Source organism: Ceratotherium simum, chromosome 7, assembly GCF_057802395.1.
Source record: "Ceratotherium simum simum isolate JZ-2026a chromosome 7, ASM5780239v1, whole genome shotgun sequence".
Taxonomy (NCBI): Eukaryota; Metazoa; Chordata; class Mammalia; order Perissodactyla; family Rhinocerotidae; genus Ceratotherium; species Ceratotherium simum.
The window spans coordinates 41,395,442-41,415,659 of NC_141906.1; the positions used below are offsets into that span (position 1 = coordinate 41,395,442).

A 20,218-nucleotide genomic window follows, 5' to 3' on the forward strand; every position below is an offset into this window, starting at 1 on the left:
CCTGGGAACAGCACCTCCCATAGATTCCCTCCCCAGTTCAGAGCCTGTCTCTGAGGGACAGCTCTCCCCCGCAAGCATCATCTTCCAGCTTCAGGCGCTGGTGCTCAGCCAGCCTTGCAGAACAGCCTCTTTAATGTGGTGGCTCTGAATCCACCCCAACTCAATCTTCTTGCATCAAATTTAAATTTGGAAAAAGTCACTGGTGCTCTCTGGGAACTATGTGTCCAGAATGGACAAGGCAAAGGAGATGGTCTCGCCTCAGAGTTTGGCAGACATTAGGGAAGTGGGCCTCCCCGTCTCCTGCCTCATTCTCACGCTCCCATCTCTCCTTTGCATTCAGTCAGTCAGGCATTCACTTAGCTCCACGATACGTTAGGCTCTGTGCTAGGTGCTGAAGATCCACAGTGGAGAAGCCATGGTTTTTCTGTCCTAGAGACTAGTGTCAGCGGACCATTAAACAATTACAACAAGCATAATACAGTGAGATGAGTGCAAGGACAGGGGACATATAGACATAGAGGAGGCAGGGCCCAGTCTGCTGTGTACAGGAAAGGCTTCCCAGAAGAAGTGACATAAGCTAAGACCTGAAGTACAAAGTAGGCATTACCTGAAAAGGGGAGAAGAACTAGCACATTCATATTCTTGGAGGTGAGAGAGCAAGAGAGAGCATGAGTGCGAGACTGAAAAAGAACACTGGCTGGGCGGATGGTAGGGGGAGGCTAACGGTGAGTCTGGAGAGGACAGGAGGGCCCAGGGATGAAGTGCCTTGTATGGAAACTGTGTGAAGGATTTCCGACTTTACCCTGTAAGCACGGAGGAGCCATACAAAGATCTGAAATTAGGAGAGAGACTTGGTCTGCTCCATTTTGAAGGATTCTCTTTGTGGAGATAATAGAAGATAGACTGATTAGAGGGAAGCATAATTTCCATGGCTGGATCTGCATCTAGAAAGGTCATCCTGGAGAGTGAAGAGATATATCATGGCATGTGTGGTCACTTCTAAGATGCTGGGCACTGGTAATGCTCTGCGGCAGCTTGAAGTCTAATTGCCTGGGGCCATCTTGGTGCTGTTGCACAAGGCCTATGACCTTGAGCAAGTTACTTAAACTCTCTGTGCCTCACTTTCCTTGTCTGTAACATAGCGATAATCACTATGCCTATTTTACAGAGTTGTCAAGGTGAAATGAGATAGTGCATGTAAATCTCCTAAAATCTATATTATTTTTTTCCGTAGGAAAATCAAATTCAACTTAAATTGTCAGAAGTATAACTTCCCAGGTCTTTGAAGTCCAGACAGTCAGCTCCTAGAGGGGAGGGGCCTTGTCTTGCTCATAGCAGGTGACTCATAAGTAGATTGAGGAGAGTTTCCTGTGTAATTGATGGACACTGTTCATGAGACAATGGAGCTGAACTGTCCCACAGCACTGGGAGGTGGGTGCGGATGTCTCTGGGGGTTACATAGGAAGGCTCTAACAACCATCTTTCTGCACAATGGGGGAATCTGCTTTCAGGCCGACTCCAAGCAGGAAATGACTCTTCCCATCCAATGGGGTTTTCAAACAGCTCCATCCACGGCCATAGGACAACACTACCACCAATCATAGCAATGAGAAGAAATAGAAACACAGAATATTCAGCCAAGAGGGACAGAGAACTATGGCACCAAGCCACAGCTAGTGTGCACATTGTTTGGGGAAGATGGGAAAACCTCCCGGAGACATTATTTGCGTGGCCTTTCGGAGCCGGTGTTCAAAGACCAAGAAGTAGTAAGAAGGAACGTGGTGCATGAGGCAGTTCCTTGTGGGACTCAGAAGCGGGGCTGGATAGGGCTGCATGGAAGCCATTCCCGCATCTTGCTGATTTGGGGCTCTCACCAGTGCCATGGTGAGGGGGAAATGCAGATGGATGTCAGACATCACAGAAGAGCCTTTGGAACTCATGGGGGATAAATATGTTTAATATCTGTATATAGCTTTGATTAGCTTAACCTCCCAACAGAGACATTTCTATGCCTGTTTCCTCAGGGTGAGGATAAATGTGAAGTGCCTGGCATTTCATCACCACTTGATAAATGTCAGCCACTGTAACTGTTATATTAATGACCATTATTATGAGTGTAGCCTGTCATTCTTAATGAATTCTCTCATTGTTTTCATCATGTCCAGTAAAGAATCCTTCTAGGAGCTTTTCTAGTAAGATACCTGGAGCAGATGCATCCCCATAGCCCCACTGTGCTCAAGATCCAAGTACTCAGAGCAGACATACAACCCACCTCCTTCCTTACAGAAAGCTGCCCTAGTGGGGCTTATTCTGCTACCAGTTACCCTGCTGATGTGGCCAAGACCAGTGGCTGGAAGAATCCATTGCCTGTCATGGTCCATGAGCCCTCAGTTTCAGGTGGCTTTAGTGGCATCTCCTTTGTTCTAGGCATCTGGATGGGCACTGCTGGGAGGCAGGGAGTGGTACGAGGTATGTCCCCTCACCGCCAACACCCCCTTCCATTGACTATTCCCTATCTGCCCTTAAAAACCCTGTGTATGTTTTGAGAGAAGTTCAAGCCTCAAGGTGATCCTGACAGAAGCCTGAGGTTCATGCACTTTGGGGATCCATTGCCAGGGTTGGGGGCTGGTGGGTAAAAGAGATGAGAGGAGGAATCTTTGGGGGCCCAGTGTAGGACCTAGTGTAGATCACAGGCTCTATTGGAAGCATGCAAGGGAGCAGGGACAGTCATACCTCTGCTGTCAGGAGGAAGATCTCATCTGGGATGTGCCGGATCCCACCAGCGATGACTCCCAGAGCCACTCCAGGGAACACGTAGGCGTTGTTTCCCTGCCCAGGAATGAAGGTCCTGCCATCTTCCAGAGTCACGCTCTTAAAAGGACTTCCACTGGCAAAGATCCCTCGGCCCTGGAAGCAGGAAGAACACCAGAGATGGAGCTTGGAGATCGGTTTTGGGCAGTAATGGTAGCCTAGTCTTATCTCCCAAATGTTGGACCCTTCATCATCCTCTCCCAGATGCTCAGCGTCGTACTGAGCACACTGCACTTGTTCATTTGACCAGAAAGCTTAGCCCCACTCAGTTACCTGGCAGTCAAGAAATCACTGAAAGGTGAAGGTGTACCTTTTTTAGCTGTCACCTCCTGGGAGGGCCAACTCAGGACATGACAGCTATGCAAGTGGCCTAGAGTCTAGGAGTGCCTCAGGTTCTGGTCAAAGCTCTAAGTTATTAGGGAAATCTTGAGCAGTGTCGCACAATGGTAAAAGCATGGGCTTTGGACCCAGAACTGGGTTTGAGGGCCAGCTCCACTCCTTTTTAGCTCTGTAACCTTGGGCAAATTACTTCATCTTTCTGAGCCTCAATTTGCTCATCAGCGATGTGGGGACTTTTTTCACCCTCACAGGGTTACTCATAGTTTATTGTTACTATGTCCTCTCAGCCTGGGGAAGGAAGGACTCCCCGCTGACCTCGGTGACCCGGTAGCACTTCTCAGCCGTGCACTCGGCCTTGCTGGTGGGGTTGCTCAGGGCAAAGATGATAGGGCGCTCGTGGAAGGAGGCCATGTCCCTCAGAATCTGCTCCGTGAAGGCTCCTGCGATGGCGGCAACACCTACAGGGAAAAGGGGGGTAGTGGGGATGCCTATTCTTTATAAACAACCCATTCCTCTCCTGGTGGTGATGGTGGTGGGGAACTAGGTGCAACATGAGAGACTTAGGAGTCTTGGGGATGGCATCTGCCATAGGGACAGAGGGAGCAGAAGAGAAAAGGGTCTTCCTGCTTGAGTTGGCTGAGACCTCCTGTTAATCCCTAAGGGACCACTGGTCCACATCAGGTCCCTACCCAGTTAAGATGTACCTGTGAAGGCATTCCTGGCATTGTCCTTTAGAGTGGGCTGCTCTCCTGGTACAGCGAGAGATGCCAGGGTTCCCACCTTGGGGGAGGAGTGCTCATTTCATCTGGGTTACAGACCAGCCCTAAGCTATTCCACTGCACTGTATAATTCTGCATCACTAAGCCCGGATTTGGTGCCTGAATTCTATGGTTTTTATATAGTAGTCACTCAATAAAGGTTTGTGGCATTGAATTGGACATGGGACAGGGGAAAGAGCTGTGTTTCCATGGGTTACTTATGTCTCCTTGCTGAGCCTCAGTCTCCACCTGCAAGTCAAGAAGGTTAGCTGGGCTGGGCAGTGGGCCATCTCTCTAGAGCCTCCTACCTATAATGGCTGTGGGCTTCACCAGCCTCACCACCTCCTCCAGGGAGTTCACTTCAGGATGTTCCTGGGCAAACATCTCCTTCTCATGGTTCAGGTGGCTCCTCCCCTGCAGGGAAAGGAAGAACACGAAACAGCTGTGGTGGTACAAACCACCAGGCAGGGACACGGATGTACCTGGACACTCAGAGCATTCCCCACTGAGCCCTGTGCTTTGGTCTGAGCTATCAGAAGTCTTGGGGCCCATCCTCTTGATCAGATTTCCTGATCAGATTTCCTGATAGAACCTAAGGTGGAATGTAAGGATTTTTAGTGTGTGTGTGTGTGTGTGTGTGTTTCTTAACCCAAACCACATATGGAGAATCCATAAAGCCTTTCTTTGAGCTGCTGGGGTCATGGCTTCCTGGGCCAGGACAGAAAGGCTCTCAGGAAATGCCTGAGTCTGACCAAGACCCTTGGCCCTAGACATCCAGCATCCAGGCTATTGAGGGATGGGGGCCTGAGCCACCCAGGGTCAGGGAACTAATTTGAATGTACAAGAGCAATTAACCTCCCTGTGAATAACATTAAGCTGAGCTTCAGGACAGGCTTGTAATGGCTGGCTGCACCCAATGTTCCAGATTCCTTCCATTTCTTCAAACAGGAGTCAGTGGGTGACAGGATGGTAAATGGGTACAAGTGTCTCTGATGACTCCTTTGGGTCAGCTGGCCTCATGAGACCCAGAGTGAAGAGATCTTTGAGTAGGAGTGAACTCAATGGGGTGAGCAAAATGATACTGAAAGGTGGGCAAGAGGGAAGTGTGGCAGCCTCTGGCGGCCTCTACCTGTGGCTGGATTATGCTCTGGAATGGCCTGGGGCAGGAGGAGGAATCTCCAGACCTCAGTTCCTTCCAGTGGTAATCTGGCTGTAATATGGAACAACAGGAAGGTCAGTTTCTGCTGAGGGGTCTCCGCGATTCTTGGTCGATGGCCCCACATACTTCCCCTGTTCCTATCTCTGTTGTCTTTTTCATCTCTCACTGACATCCTATGTTAGTGGAATTTTGGGAATTAAAACATAGAGCTCTGAGTGGAGTCCTAAGGGAGGTCATCCAATTGTGCCCCTCACTACATTCCGGTCAGAAGCTGGACTGTTTCTCTCTTGTTCATTCTTTCACTCACACCTCAAACGTTAATTATGCACTTACCATGTGCCAGGAGCCTGACATCAAGACTATAGCCCAGTGGGAAGATGGACAAGTAAAGGGGCAACTGCCCTACAATGTGGTAAGTGTGCTGTATGGAGCACGGGGTTTGGGGGGCTATGTGAGCACAGATGTAGGGAATTAATTGAGACCTAGATGCCCAGAGAAAGCTTCTTGGACAAGGTAACATTTGAGCTCAATCAGAAGATGAGGAGGAAATGGATGGGGTTGAGAGTGGGTGTGTGAAAAAGAGAAGGGCATTTCAGGCAAAGGAACAAGATGTGCAAAGATGTGGAACAGAGCATGTTACTTTTGGACAACTATGATTCAATATCGCTGGAGGTTAGTGTCAGGCAGGCAGTGGTGGGAGATAAGGCTGGAAGGGGCACACATACAACACACCTGCAGGCATATTCAAAGCTTTTGGACAAGAGCAATTAAAGCTACTGTGGGATGAGTCTTTTGCTTTGGAGGTCAGGCCACTGCCCTCCTTTTGTTCTCTATTCTGTCTGAACAGTTTTCCCCTTGGAGACCTCTTCCAGTCCAGTTCCAGTAGCTGTAGAAATCTCCAGGTCTCCAGACTGACAGTACCTTGACGATGAGCCCCTTGGAGTCCACCATCCAGATCTTCCTCGTGGCCTCTGCCTTGGGTACACCTTCTTTCTCCAGGGCCATGACAAGGAGGTGGGCGATGCCCATGGCTGCCTGGAAGGTACCATACGGTGGATGTTGAGGCACAGGGCAAATAGCTGCTCAGAATTTATCAGATACTTTACCAAGGTCTTTTCTTCTCTCCACCCCTCCCCCCTCACTTCCAGGAGGCCCAGTTAAGTCCTTGCCTTGAGACACCCAAATGTTGAGGCCCAGGCAGCTGCAATTATCACAGTGCACGTGTTTCTGCTTCCTCTTCTCAGAATCCCAAGAACACCTCCCCTCCTTGATGCTCCTTTACCTATTCTTATTCGCTTACTGGAACAACAGTAGATAGCCCTTGATGGCACCTACCTCACCCGCACCTTGGAAAACAAACACGTGATTGGAGAGCTTGTTCTTGGTGATTCGCAGAGCAGCCAGGATCCCTGCCACAGCGACAGAGGCTGTGCCTGTAATTAGAGTGGATTGAGATCAACCTCTGGCACTGGCTCCCAACCCCCAAGAGAAGACCCTTGGAAGAGTTCCCCACACCTAGAACCTGTGGCAGAACAAGGAATTTTCCTTAGCTCTCATACAAGTCAAGCCTGTAGGCATGCAGGTTGTGAAGCAAATGCATGCACTTTTTTGCAGATAACCGTTATTTTGAGAAACAGCTCCTGGATTGTTGCTTGACTCTGGGAGAGAGGATCAGAGAGTCAGGCGCTGCTACCACGATCATAAATGAAATGACAAGGACAAATACAGTGGAAGCTAAAAAGAAGTGTGAGCCTCATAGAATGATTTGTTTAAGGGATAAATGGATAAAAAACATATTGAAAATGAAGCCACAAACTAACCATGAGACATTAAGTGACCATGTGATCTGAGTTGGCTATCTTATCCACCAAGTCATGAGGTTGGATGTGCGCAGTAACATACCATCACCAGATGGCTTGAGCATGTCCAGAACGTACAGGGAAGTTGCATGAGCAGGTGGCTCAGATTCGTTCAACACCTACTCCTGCTGCATGACTTCCTCTCCCTCAATCCACACCTAAGGCCTCACTAGGAATTCCTTATGATCAGCTGAACAAGGAGAAAAAAACTTGGGCTTGGTTTACAGATTATTCTTAATGATATGCTGGCACCAACTAGAAGTGTATGGTTGCAGCTTCACAGCCCCAATGAAAGGTAATGGGTAACGGTGAAATCTTCCCAATGGACATGACTTTAAGAGGTAAATTTCGTTGTCCACTTTGGTCCTAGAGATGGCTAGATCTTACTGATTCACGGGTAGTTGCTAATGGTTTAGCTGGATGGTGAGGGACTTAGAAAGACCAAAATAATAAGATTGGTGATAAGGAAGTCTGGGGAGGGGGTATGTGGATGGACCCCTTGGAATAGGTACAAAGTAGGAAGATATTTGTGCCTTATATGAAAGCTCACCAAAGGGCATAATGAAAATAGGCTCTCAATAGTCAGGTGGGCAAAATGGCATGTTCTGTGTATGTCAGTCAGCATCTTTCCCCAGGCACCTGGGAGTTGGTCAATGGGTTTACATACAAAGTAGCCATGATGGCAAGGGTGGAGGCTATGCATGGACTTCCTCTCATCAAGGCTGTTCTGCTACTGCTACTGCTGAATGACTAACCTGTCAACAGCAGAGACCAACGCTGAGCTCCTGATATGACACCATCACTGGGAGGAACATCCACCCGGCAGCAGGATGATTATATTGGATTCCTTTCATTATAGATGAGAAAGAGATTTGTCCTCACTGGAATAAGCACATATTCTGGATATGGATTTTCTTTCTCTGTCTGTAATGCTCTGCCAGCACCATCATCTGTGGAGGTTTGGAATGCCTATTCACCATCCTGATATATTCCAGACCAACAAGCCATCTAACCAAGGAATTCATTTCACAGTAATAGAAGTACAGCAATAGGCTCATGCCCATGGAATTCACTGGTCTTAACATGTACTCCACCACCCAGGAGCAACTGGCCTGAGAGATCAGTAGAATGGCCTACTGAAGAACTGCTTAAGACTGGTTCTGTTGAACTGGGAGTTGAGACTGCCACCTGGCCGTTTGGTGCTCTTTATGCCACAGAACCAGTGGGCAAAGAAGAAGGGTACTTTACTGGCTGTGGTTATTCATTCTGATAACCACGAGGAAACTGGAGCAGGAAGGATTATATCTGAGCCCAGGTGTGTCTTAGTAATTCCATGTTCAAAAGTAAATATTAATGAATACTACTGCAATTAAAGAAAGGCAGGACTACTGAGGATTCATATCCTTCAGAAATAAAAGTTTGGGTCATCCTACTAGGTAAAGAACCCTGGCCAGCTGAGGTCCTGTCTGAGGACAAGAAACATAGAATGGGAGGTTGAGGAAGAAATTTATAAACATTAACTATGTCCTCATGACTGGTTACAGAAAATGTAGCAGCCATGCATTTTCTTCCTTGATTATTATGTGCTTATATATAATGGTATATACTAGCTAATTTCTTCTCCTTTCTCCTTTTTCTTAATATTTTATATAAGTTTTGTTGAGGTTAATTCTACAATTCAGTCTTTAGGTAACAGAATTTTCAAACATGACTGTGACTGAATTTCAAGAATAGTTAATCCTGCCCAGAGATGGGTAGTGTGACATCTCCCAGAGATAAATAAAATGACTGTTGAGGCTTTGCCTCTCCCCATTTCAGGGAGAAGGTGAGAATATCTTCATTTTATTAGACATTTTGTTAGAGTTCTTTTTGTTGTTGTCTGGAAGTGCCAATGTGTAGAATGGTGTGTACAGATGCTCAATAGCCAAAAGGGTGGACTGTGTCAATTATTGGGTAATGGTTTCTCAGCTCAAACCTGCGCTTCTTTACTCTGCTTTGTCTGCAAACCACTTTTTGGCTTTGCCAACTGGCTGTATGCTGGGCTCTGCCAACAGGGGGTGCCAAAGGGAGACTGAAAGGCTAGGTCAAGAGGGAAAAAACACTCTTTTCCAGCATCAATCCTGCCTTGAAAGATTGCTGGGTAAAATGTAGGACACTTAGTTAAATTTGAATTTCAGACAAACATGACTAATTTTTTTAGTATAATTATGTCCCATGCAATATTAGCATAAATATTCTAAAAAATTGTTATTTATCTGAAATTCAAATTCAACTGGGCAGCCTGCATTTTGTTTTTGCTAAATCTGGCAACCCTAGAGCCTTGGTTTTTCTCCTCTACAGCAGCAGTTTGTTCCAGAAGCAACAGTTGAATCAGTTGGTGGTTTGTCTATCAACTACAGAACTAGCCTTGTAGCGCCCCCGAGAGACACCAACACCAGCCAGCCACCCCCTCATCTTCCTTTTGTTCCCCGAGCCTCAAGGGTGGCGGCAGATCTTTAGCGTTTCTTTTTGACTCTTCAGTTCTCTAATAGATAATTTACAATTCTTTATATATCAAGTTTTCTCTGTTAAAGCAACTGGTGTAGATCCTGACTGATAGAGTTCACAATAAAGTAATTGCAACTGGCAGTGCTAAGCCTCCCTGATGGTCAAAGAAAAGGAAATTATAGTGGGATATTTATGGCTTGTTAGAATTGCACAAATCAAAGAAACTGATGTTATCTAAGGCTGGTGAGGGAGCAGTGAAAAGTAAGAAGTTCCAGCACACACTGCATTTTAAAGAGCCACAACTCTTTTTGGAAAACTATTTCCCAATATAGACGAAAGGCATAACATGTTTTTGCCCTTTGACCTTATGCTTCTACTTCTGGGAATCTACGTATGGAAAAATGCAAAATGTATGTCCTAGGATATTTATGACAGTGTTATTTATAACACAGAATGACTGGAAATAACTTAAATATCTCACATGGGAGTAATGGTTTCGTGAACTGGCTAGTGTAGATGCTCAGTGGACTATATTGCAGCCATTAAAAATGATCATTCTGAAGATGATATAGCAGCACAGAAAATGCTATGAAGTTAGTCCCTAATCTCAGAAATTGTTCTAAGTGCTTTAGATGTCTTAAAGTAAAGAGAGTCTTAAAATTTACTCCTATTATCATTCTCATTTTACAGACTGGGAAACTGAGGCACAGAGCAGTTTGCCGAGTTGTCCAAGATCAAATAACAGAGTGAGGATTTGAATCCAGGGAATCAGGCTCCACGGTGTGTGGTCTTTACTCCTAAACTAGGCTTCACTGAGTTAGCTGGAAGGAAGAGAACCTTCAACAGTCTACATCTCCTGATTCTAACTATAACAAAATACACACACAGAATCTGGAAGGAACTACAAAATACCAATGGTTGCAGGGTGGGAGTATAATAAATTTTATACATACATTTTCTGTTTCCAGTTTTCCAGGGGGTTTGTTTTTTGCTAGCTCTGGGGTGGGGCCTTTTCCTGGAACATGGGTTGGATTTGTGCGAGGCTTAGAGGCCCCCTGTTGGGCCAAGATAGAGGGCACAGCAAATGGTTGGAGCCTAATAAATGCACATTCATCATTGTGGACATCAGAAGATAGGACCCAAGGCACGAACACACTCCCCAGAAGATGGGGTATAAGCTTTCCTGTTTTCACACAGCTATGGCCTGGAGAGACTGCTGACATGTCAGCAGGGTCCCAGAGCCAGGAATGAGGATTTCTGGGGCTTCCTGACATCCTTCTGAGGGTCCCCAAGGAGCTCAGTGTGCATTTACTGATGGACCACCAGGTGACAAGCACCATGCTGGGCACTGCAGAAGACAGAGAGGAATCAAACATGGTCCCTGCACTCAGGGAACTCCCAGTTTAGCAAGGTTTGGGCACAAATCACTCTAACACAATCGGCAGTCAGAGGTCATTGTTTGGAAATCGTTGCATTCATTTATTTATTGAGCTTCAGTTATGTACCAGACTCCAGAGGTACTGAGAATACCACTGGTAACAAAATAGACCAGGTTCATTCCTGCTTTGTAAAGAAAGAAGTTGTTAAATGATTACAAGTCTGATGACAGTTATAAAGAAGTTGTTCATGATACACTTTTTGTTAGTTTATGTGTAGAAAGTATATTATCAGTATTAATCTATCTTTGCAGCTTCACACCTCCCTGTGGACTCTATGTACCAGTCACATTATTCATCGTTTCCTAACATGCCATGTATTTTTACACTTCTGTGCTTTGCCCATGCTGTTCCCACCATCTATAGGACTGACTGTGGTTCATTATTTATTTCTTAAGACTCAGCCTGAATGATCTCCTTTGCCAGGCATTCTCTGCTTTCCCCAGGCATCTTTAACCACCCTTTCTCTTCCCATATCTACTTTTTGTCTAACCTGATAAAGCTGGGCTCTATCAGGGCCAGGCTCAGCACTGTACTGCATTCAGAAGAAACACCGAACTGACATCCGAGAAAGCATCAAAAAGCAATTTAAATAATTATTTAAATCATTTACAGAGGCTGTGAGAATTGCATGCTATGACCCTCCTCCAAAATCCCCAAATCCCCTTTGTCCATCATTTTCTGAAAGTCCACTTATTATGTGAGCTACTCTCCATTTCTCTGTTTCCCCACAAACAACTCCATCCATTTTACTCTCTTTCCCCCAAAACTCACTTTCATTTTAGTTCTACTGAGTCAGGATCTGTATTTCAAAAAAATCTCCAGATAATTTATCTGCCCATCTAAGTTTGAGATGCACTGAACTAGACGGCTTATCTAGGTGGAGTGCTAGCTTCCCTCCATTGGTTAGAGAGGGAGTTTACTGCTCGGCAGGTTCTATTTCAGGACAGCTTTCTGCCTCCTGAGAGGATGAGATGCACCAAGCATACACCACCAGATGGTGCCCAAGATATTTCATCAGAGAAACTCCCAAAGACTCTACACTCTTGATGATGGGTTTTTCCCTTCTTGGGTGTCAAATCTCTTCTGGGGTTAGAACCAGCAGGCTGAGTAACTGGGCTTACCTGCAGAAATTCAGCGCTGGATGGGGATTGAAAAGCACGACCTCCAACAACTGTACAGATGAGGAAACTGAGGCCAGAGAGAGGCGGTGGTTTGCCCTTGTCAGTCACCCAGTTGGAAGCAAAGCAGGGAAAAGAGGGGACTGCTTCCACCCTTCATGGTCTGTGCAGCTCAGATAACCTTTCCTGACACCGGAGTCAAAGGCAGCAGGAGAAGTGCTATGGGGTTTCCCTGGGGGAGAACCAAGGGGTGGTGGTGGTGGAGGTTGAGGGAAGTAAACTTAGGCAGTGGGTCACCAGTGCCTCCACTTTGCCAAATTCAGCAATCAGTCCTCAGCTCTCCGCTTCCTTGAGCTCTCAGCAACATTTGATACTGTTGCTCATTCTTTCCTTTGGGCTCATTCTTTCCTTTGGGAAACTTTCTCTGCATTTGGCTTCTGGAGCCCCATGCTCATTGGTTACCTTGCTGGCTACTTCTTCATGGTCTCTTCCTGGGCTCTTCCTCTGAGGCTATCCTCTGAAGTGGCAAATTACCCTAATTACAGACCGGAACTCAAGAGGAAAAACAGCAGTTCTTAAACCCTATATTACAAAGTTTGGCAAATAAAGTTCTCTCCATCATTACTTTTCATTTTGGGGGGCTCTTGGGTAATGTGTTAGGGGTTTAAAAATGGAGAAGAAGGAAGCTGCTTAACTTTCTGGAGGTAACCACCTGGAGAAGCCCAGGGGACCAGGGATGTGTTGAAACAGCTTGTGCCCATAAATGCCACAGGCAGACGAAAGCGTGACAGGTTGTTCCCCATTCACTATGAAAGAAAAACAAGTTTTCCTTTTCAGAGGGAGCTTTCCATAATTACATTCCCTGCAAACTGAGTACTAGAGGTTGTAGGCTCAGGAAATAGCACAAAACGACAAGCTGAAAATGTAGATTCTATTCTGCTTTTAATAGACACATTTGACTAAGTTAAAGGAGTTTCTATGCTGAACAACAGATTATTGGAGAAAAGAGAAAGAACTAGCTGTTTATCAGGTGAGGCAAGGCTGCTGTCCTAGGCAGTGAGAAGGACAATGAGTAGGCTCAGTCAGGGTCTGGCCCAGGTGGCTTTAGAGGCCTGGGGCCATGGGGGGACTGGACATCCTATACTGCAAGGCCAGGCCAGCTTCCACGAACCACAGATTTGCTGTCATTCATCTGTACGTTAGCATGTACTGAGTGCCTGTTCTGCGCCTTCACTGGGCTAGGCCTTGGATATATAAGAATGAATAAAACAGTGTTGTTCACAGGGATTAAACAGCATAAATATTCAGAAAATTCAAGTTCTCCTTATTGGACATGAGGCAAAGGTCTTCTCGATTACCTCGACCCTATTTCTATGTCATGAGGGGAATTTTCTGGAAGGCAGTTCCTGGCCCATGGAGAAGGCAGGGTTAGGCCTATTCTGCCACAATTTGGAAGGAACCAGAGAGAATAATTATCATCTTCTCAGCCTCTTTGGGGTTTTAACTGATGCAACAGGCTAAGGGAGAGATCTCAGAGGAGCCAAGATCAGAAGCAAGAGACTCACAGGAACCTGAGGGTTGAGAGTACCCTGTTAAGTGAAGAACAGCCTGGGAACACAGGACTTAGTGAAGAGGAAGGTTCTGGGGCCTGGGGAGAGATCAGGGTGAAGAGATGACAGGAAGTTTCACTGTGAGGGAGAGAGAATGGAAAGGCCAGGAACCGCTGCTCAGTGTGTGTGGTGGTGGTGATGGGGGGTGCTGGTGAGCAGCAGACCCCTGAGGGCCGGAAATAACCCCTGGTGTCTTGTAAACAGGACAAGGCAGCTGGACAAAGTCTTCAGTGCTGGGCCATTCCTCCCAGCTGCCCCTTTCCTACCGTGGCATCTGAGCTCTGGGGAACTTGGAAGCATTCTGCGAAGAGGGCGACCACTGCCCAACGTCACTCGTGGGCTTGGGATCATCTAGGTGCCTGGGGAACAGGCTTGGTCTGCGTGCAGTGTCCTGGGGTAGGTGAGACTTGAGCCCTTAAGGACAAAGAGAAATTAGCCAAGAGCAGAAGAGAGTTCTAGGTAGAGGGATCAGCACATTCAAAATCAGAGTTTGCAGAAAATTCACAGAACAGTGAATAATTCAATGGGCTGGAAGAATAGGGTATATGTGGGAAGTGTAGAGAGGTGAAGTGGGGCCCTGCCTCCCTTTTCCTCAGGCTCCCCCAGTCCTGTGCTCACACTGATCCCTCTCCTCATCTCCACCAAACCCTCTCTGTCTTGGGTCTCAACTCTCCCTCCTCCCCTCCCATACCTATGTGCTGGGAGCCTACTATGCACCAGAGGTGTTAGTACTAGGTACCAGAACTGAGTACTGTTACGTGCCTGTCCCTGCCTATATGTCACTACAGTTCTTACAACAACCTGGTGCCATAACTAGGGTGATGATGGAAATACTTAATGAATTGGCTTAGGCTCTGGCCAACCAGAATAGATGCTGGCCTTATAAAAGTATCCTGGTCATTCTGGCAGTGGGTGATAATCATTCATGGCTGTTAATACTATTATGTCCATTTTATAGATCAAGAAAAGACGACTGTGAGGATTTAAGCCACTTGGCCAAAGCCACAAAGCAGAAAAGTGGGGATTCAGCCCTAGGCTTGTCTCAATCTAATACCTGACTGTTAAGCACTCTGGCTCACAAATGAAAATTTCAAAGTATGAGGGGTGACAATGGCCTGACATACCACAGAGGCACCCTGATAGGCTGTCTGGCCCCAGGGATGTGGCAGGACTTGGGGGCAATGCAGGTCCAGGGAAGGCTGGTGGGGTGGGAGGATGCTCTGGAGCTGACAAGTCAGCTGAGGTTTCCTGTGCCCAGCTACACCATGTGGGCAGCTAGCAGTGGGGGCTGGGGGCCCGTGGTCACTAGGCCAGCAGCGTCCTAGGCTCCTTTGGGAGGACGCAGCTGGCCTCGCCTCCAGCATGACCATTCCTATTGCTGTTCCCCTTCCAGATCTCTCCTCCCCTGAGAGCAGGGATGCTTCCCTGGTCCCAGCTGAAACAACAAAAGTCACCTGAGCCTCTGCCTTTTCCAAAATTCCTGAAGAGGCTGCTAGCGATGAGTCAGTGCGCCGGCAGCCCTGCTCACTGGGAACCAGCCTGGGGTGGCTGAGGCTTTCCTGAATCTGAGTTGGGGCGGGGTGTGGGTGTGGGGGAGTGTGGTACAGCAGGATAGCTGGGAGACAGTTCAAATCATGTGCCCCAGCTCTTGCTCAGCGCCCGGCACCGACCTGTCCTCATGGAGCTCGGTCTGGTGGTATCCTGAAGCTTTTTGTCATGTCTTTCCTTGTTCCACCAAGGATGTGAGGCTGGGCTGGTGTTCAGAGCAGGCACCATGGCCCCAGTCTCATTTTCATGTGGGCAGCCTGGTCCCAGCCAGCCCCATGTGTCGGGTTCCAGGCAGATTCTGACCATGGGTCCTGCTGGGGTGGACCAGGCCTGTCCCCAGCAACCACATGTGGCATGGTTTTGGTATCTGTTTACCACTGTGATTGCTCCCTCCCTTTCTCCAAACTCTCTCCAATTCTGTGCACACAGGTGTTCCTTTTCTATTTTAAAGCATGGCTATGTAGTTTTATGTTTCATTTCTCTTTACTTTGTATTTGGAGCTAAAGGGGGGACAATTCTAGAATGAGCTATGTTGCCCCATTAGTCCTGGAATTCCTCACCAGTCGTCTAACTCCCCACTTAGCAATGAAAGTACACATCACAGGCTTCTGGTCCTGGACGCATCACTAACCAACTAGTGATGTGGGCAAGACTTTCCCCTCTCCGGGCCTCATCTGCAGATCTGTAAACTGTGGGAGTTAGAGAAGGGTATGGGAAAGATCATGAGAGCAGCAGGATGCTGTAGAGCAGTGACCCGACACTTATGTGGGGTCTGGAATTTAATCCTTAGCAAGAAGACTGGCTGCACCACCTCACCCACATGGGAGAAGAGGCAGCCTGATGTCATGGAGAGAGAGCGCAGAATTCTAAGTCAGAAATAACTAGGTTCTAGTCCCAGCTTTGTGCCTGTCTGGTTATGTGACTTGGAGCAAAATTTAACCCTTGAACTTGAGTTTCCTCACCAGTGACATGGGACAGCAACATCTGTCCTCCCCACAAGGGAGAGGGGGGTGTTGCCAGGAAGTCGTGAGATAGTGTGAATGAAAAACACTTTTCAAACCTAAAGTTCTATGTGCGTGCAAAATGTCATCATTTGGCACAGCTTTGGTTCCCTGGGAAGCAGATCCTGAGACACGTGAAAAGTTCAGGGTGTTATCAAGAAGAGCCCTTGGGATCAACACCTGGGGAAAGGAGGGGAAGGAAGCAGGTTGGGCCACAGGGAGGAGCTAGGCTGCCAGGTAGCCCCACAGCCAACCCTGTGGGGAGCTCTGGAGTTAAAATGTACCCTCAGAGTTGTCCTGCATTGGGCCAAAAGGGTTGGGCTTTTATATTCCCTCATCACGGGGTGAGGACAGCCCCTGGCAGGGCAGGACCGTGGGCCAGGTGGCTCTCTGTAGCTGAGGCTCTGCCTGATGCAGCTGACAGCCCTGCGGCAGCTGGGCAACAAGTCTCTTCTTGAAGGAAGATCTGAGCGGTGCATCTCCATGCCCACATCTTTACTGCTGTTAATTATATGGTCACACCTCATGGTCAGGCTATCCTGATCATAGTTTTGATATTATGGAGCTTCTGACATTCTGGGACTATTTGCCAGCTCTCCTCATACATTCTAGATTAATGACTTCAGTCTTTACTTTCTGAGAAAAGAATGGGAAATTCCTCTTCTGACTGCTGTGGGACCCAGAGAACCATTCCATTTAGCAAGGCCCGGGAACGAAATGCCTAGGAGACTCTACTGGGACTGGCTATAAGCAGGACATAAAAACCAATGAATTTAACAATGAATTGATTTAATTGCAAACGCTACGTGTGTGTATACGTGAGGGTGTATGCATGTGAAGATACGTGTACATCTGAGTATAAGCACACATGGGGTGCATTTCTACGTGAGTATACGTATGATGACTTGGACAAGAGAGGGGCTGCAGGAGCATGTGTCCAGTATAGACACACCCACAGGAACCGGTGGGTGTGCTTATGAGAATGTCAATTTGTGTGTGTAGACTTTATTCATTCATTCTTCAAATATTTATGAAGCATCTATAATGTGCCAGGCACCATGCTGGGAACTGGGGAATGGGAATAGAACACATGGTTCCTGCCTCCAGAAGCTTATGGTCTCCCAGGGAGACAGACAACCCAATGCAGGCGTTTGGGGTACAATGTACTAAGAAAATGGACAGAGGGGAGCACAGGTGGCTGTGGGAGCACCAGGTGGGCACAACATTCAGATTGGGAGGAGGAGGCTGATGTGGGGCCTTCCCTGGGATCGAGACCCTTGAGCTGAGTCTGGAAGGGTGAGTAGGAGTTATTCAGGCGAAGATGATGGGGAAGGGTGTCCCAAGCTGAGGAGCGGAACTTCCACCTGCAGAGAGAACTGGCTGGGAAGGAGTCATAGGAGGAAAAGTGCGGGTAGGTCAGAGGACAGAGAGAGAGATTAGTGGGGTAGAAGTGGGGCACAAGTAGGCAGATCTCTGAAGCCTTCTACTGCCAGATAGGGAGTGAGAACTTGCTCATGAAAGGGGGGCCAATAGCTGTAGTTTCATCCTAGAGGTGCGTCCTGGCAGCAGTGTGGGAGCAGTGGGGGTGGATGGACTGCAGGGCCCGGATGTGTGCCTGTGCCTGTGTTTATGAGGATGTATACACATGTGCCTGTGTATGTCTGCACATCTGGGTCCATGCACCAGGTGTGCCGCCCACATGGATTTGTTTTCCGCTTCCACCCTCTGGCCTTGGCAGCCCAGTGTGCTCAGGGGGATGGCTATCCTGCTGCTGACTCACGGGTGAGTGCCATGACGGGGGAGCCTGTCAGGGGCTAGCCAGCAGGTGTTTCCTGCAGGGCCACAGGCACACGGCAGCCCCCTGGGCTGACAGCGAGGTGACCCGCGGGCAGTGAGTGAATACTACCCTCCTCCAGTCCGTGCTCCTGGACTGTACTGCCCTGTCTGTGCAGAGTGCCCCGCTTGTCTGGGTGAGGCTGGCCTAGTAGAAAATCTCTTCCAGGCTGTGCATCAGGGCCCAGGGGGACAGAATGGTGACAGGCTGGGGGTTGCCATGTGTCAGCTTTCCCTTTCTGGGTCTCCCTTCTCTGGGCATCCAGTCTTCAGGCACTGAAGTCATATATTTTGATCTTAATGATTTAATAATATGCTTAACTGTGCTATCCTGCCTCTTGCAAATTTATGACCACTACAAAAAAAAAATTTATCACATTTCTTTAGCCCTTAATGTGGACCACAAGAAAGGAGGCATTTGGTTTTGTAACAGGAGTATAAGATTTTGGAACAGTATGGTGAGTGATTATGAACTTGGAATTTAGAGTCCAAATTTCAACTCTACACTTACTGGCTACATAAGTTACTTACTCTCTCTGTGCCTCAGTTTCTTCATTTATAAGACAGATGATAATATCTCATAGGATTAAATGTGTAAAGTGCTAGAAGAGTGCCTGATGTATAATAAATATTCAGCTCTAAATCCTAGCTATTATTACCCGTGTTGGCATCCTCTTAGGTTTATCTCTAATTCACTTGATGAAAAGTTGTGACCTCTTTGGGCCTCATCTGCAAAATGTTGGCCAATCTTCTACTCCCAATACCTGTCCTCCACCAACTTGTCCTTTTTACCTGATATGCATCGTTGGTTTTAAAAGATTTTGCCTGCCAAACTTCATTTGTTAAATAATACCCTATGTGTCATCCAGGTTTCTCTTGGGCTTTATAAAACACTAGGAAGAGCTCACAGTGCTCCTTGCTGAGAACTCCTGGACCAGGTGAGATAATCCCTGAGGGACCGTCCCTTCCACTCCAGTTTCATATACTGGCATCTCCACAGCAAGAAGCAAGTGCCTTCAGGTATTTATGGTACATAGAACAGGCAACCAAGTCGACCCTGAACTAGAAGATGCTTCCCATTGGCTTTTGGAGCACTCTGAGGCCCTGGGGCCAATGTCTTTCAGGGTCATCATTCTGAGTAGCACACATTCCAGCTAAGTTAAGAGAAGGCATTGTCCTGAATATCTGACAGGGATCCACCTTGTGTTTGGAAAATCCAAGGGCAAGTTGTTGTGGCTGGGAAAGGCCATTTTTATGATAATTGATGCTTTGGTCTTATGAGTCCTATATGCTAGTACTTTCCATATATTAGCTCTTTCAATTTTCATAATAATCTTCCAAAGCAGTTATTATCATCCCCACTGAGTAGATGATAAACTGAGGCTCAGAGATGTGATCTAAGTTCAACCAGCTAGAAAATGACTGCATTGTTTAGTATTTCTTTCATATATTAAATCACATAATTCTTACTTCCCTCTGAAGCAGTAATGGTCTCCATTTTTATAGATGGGAAAAATGAGGCTTAGGAAAGTTAAAGGACTTGTCCAAGGCCACAGAGCTAAGAGTTAGCCCAGTGGGAGTTGAATCCAAGTTTAATGCTCTTTCATCATCAGCTGCTGGCAGCAAACCAGCAGCCCCGTCTTTGGCATCCCGGTGAGCCTTTGAGAAGGCGTTAGTCCTGGTGGCTTTGTCAGATGGGGTGAAAACCTACCTTGGATATCATCGTTGAACATGCAGTACTTATTGCGGTATTTGTTGAGCAGGCGGAAGGCGTTGGCATTGGCAAAGTCCTCAAACTGGATGAGGCAATTTATTCCAAATCTGTGTGGAGGGAGAGGAAAGAACACATGATTGCCTCTTGGAGGCCCATCTCTGCCAGATCCCAGTCTGCACTGGGGAGTGGGCAAAAGCAGGCCAGCGGGTGGGGGTGTGTGGCATGGCTCAGGTAGGTTTTTGCCACCTGGCTGACTCCTGGATGCCTGGGCTCTGCCTGCCCCATTATGGATGAAGATGGGGAAGGGAGAGAGAAGGGCACTGGGGCTTGGTGGTCAGCTGAGCCCACATCATTGTCTCTAACGTGGGCTGGTGGTTCCCATGGGCTATAAACGGCAGAGACTAGAGGTATGGAAGGGCTGAGGGAATCAGCCCACATGCCCTCTCTGTGGCCTGTGTCCATTTGAAATCCCAGACAAAATCTCACCCCAAACCCAAGTGCACGCAGAGAGCCCGGCTTCCCCACCACTGGGGACTGGGGTG

The 20,218-nt window shown here is 47.5% G+C and overlaps 1 protein-coding gene across 1 annotated transcript in view; it reads right to left on the bottom strand.

Annotated features, from left to right (window-relative positions):
* Positions 1 to 20,218, bottom strand: part of ME3 (malic enzyme 3) — a 181,860-nt gene that overhangs the window by 2,181 nt on the left and 159,461 nt on the right. The window contains exons 7-12 of the mRNA XM_014790396.2: positions 19,674 to 19,783; positions 6,403 to 6,500; positions 5,989 to 6,102; positions 4,217 to 4,322; positions 3,466 to 3,608; positions 2,734 to 2,907 (exon numbers count right to left, since the gene is read on the bottom strand). Of these exons, the coding sequence (XP_014645882.1) occupies positions 2,734 to 2,907; positions 3,466 to 3,608; positions 4,217 to 4,322; positions 5,989 to 6,102; positions 6,403 to 6,500; positions 19,674 to 19,783 (745 nt within the window). The remainder of the gene's footprint in view (positions 1 to 2,733; positions 2,908 to 3,465; positions 3,609 to 4,216; positions 4,323 to 5,988; positions 6,103 to 6,402; positions 6,501 to 19,673; positions 19,784 to 20,218) is intronic.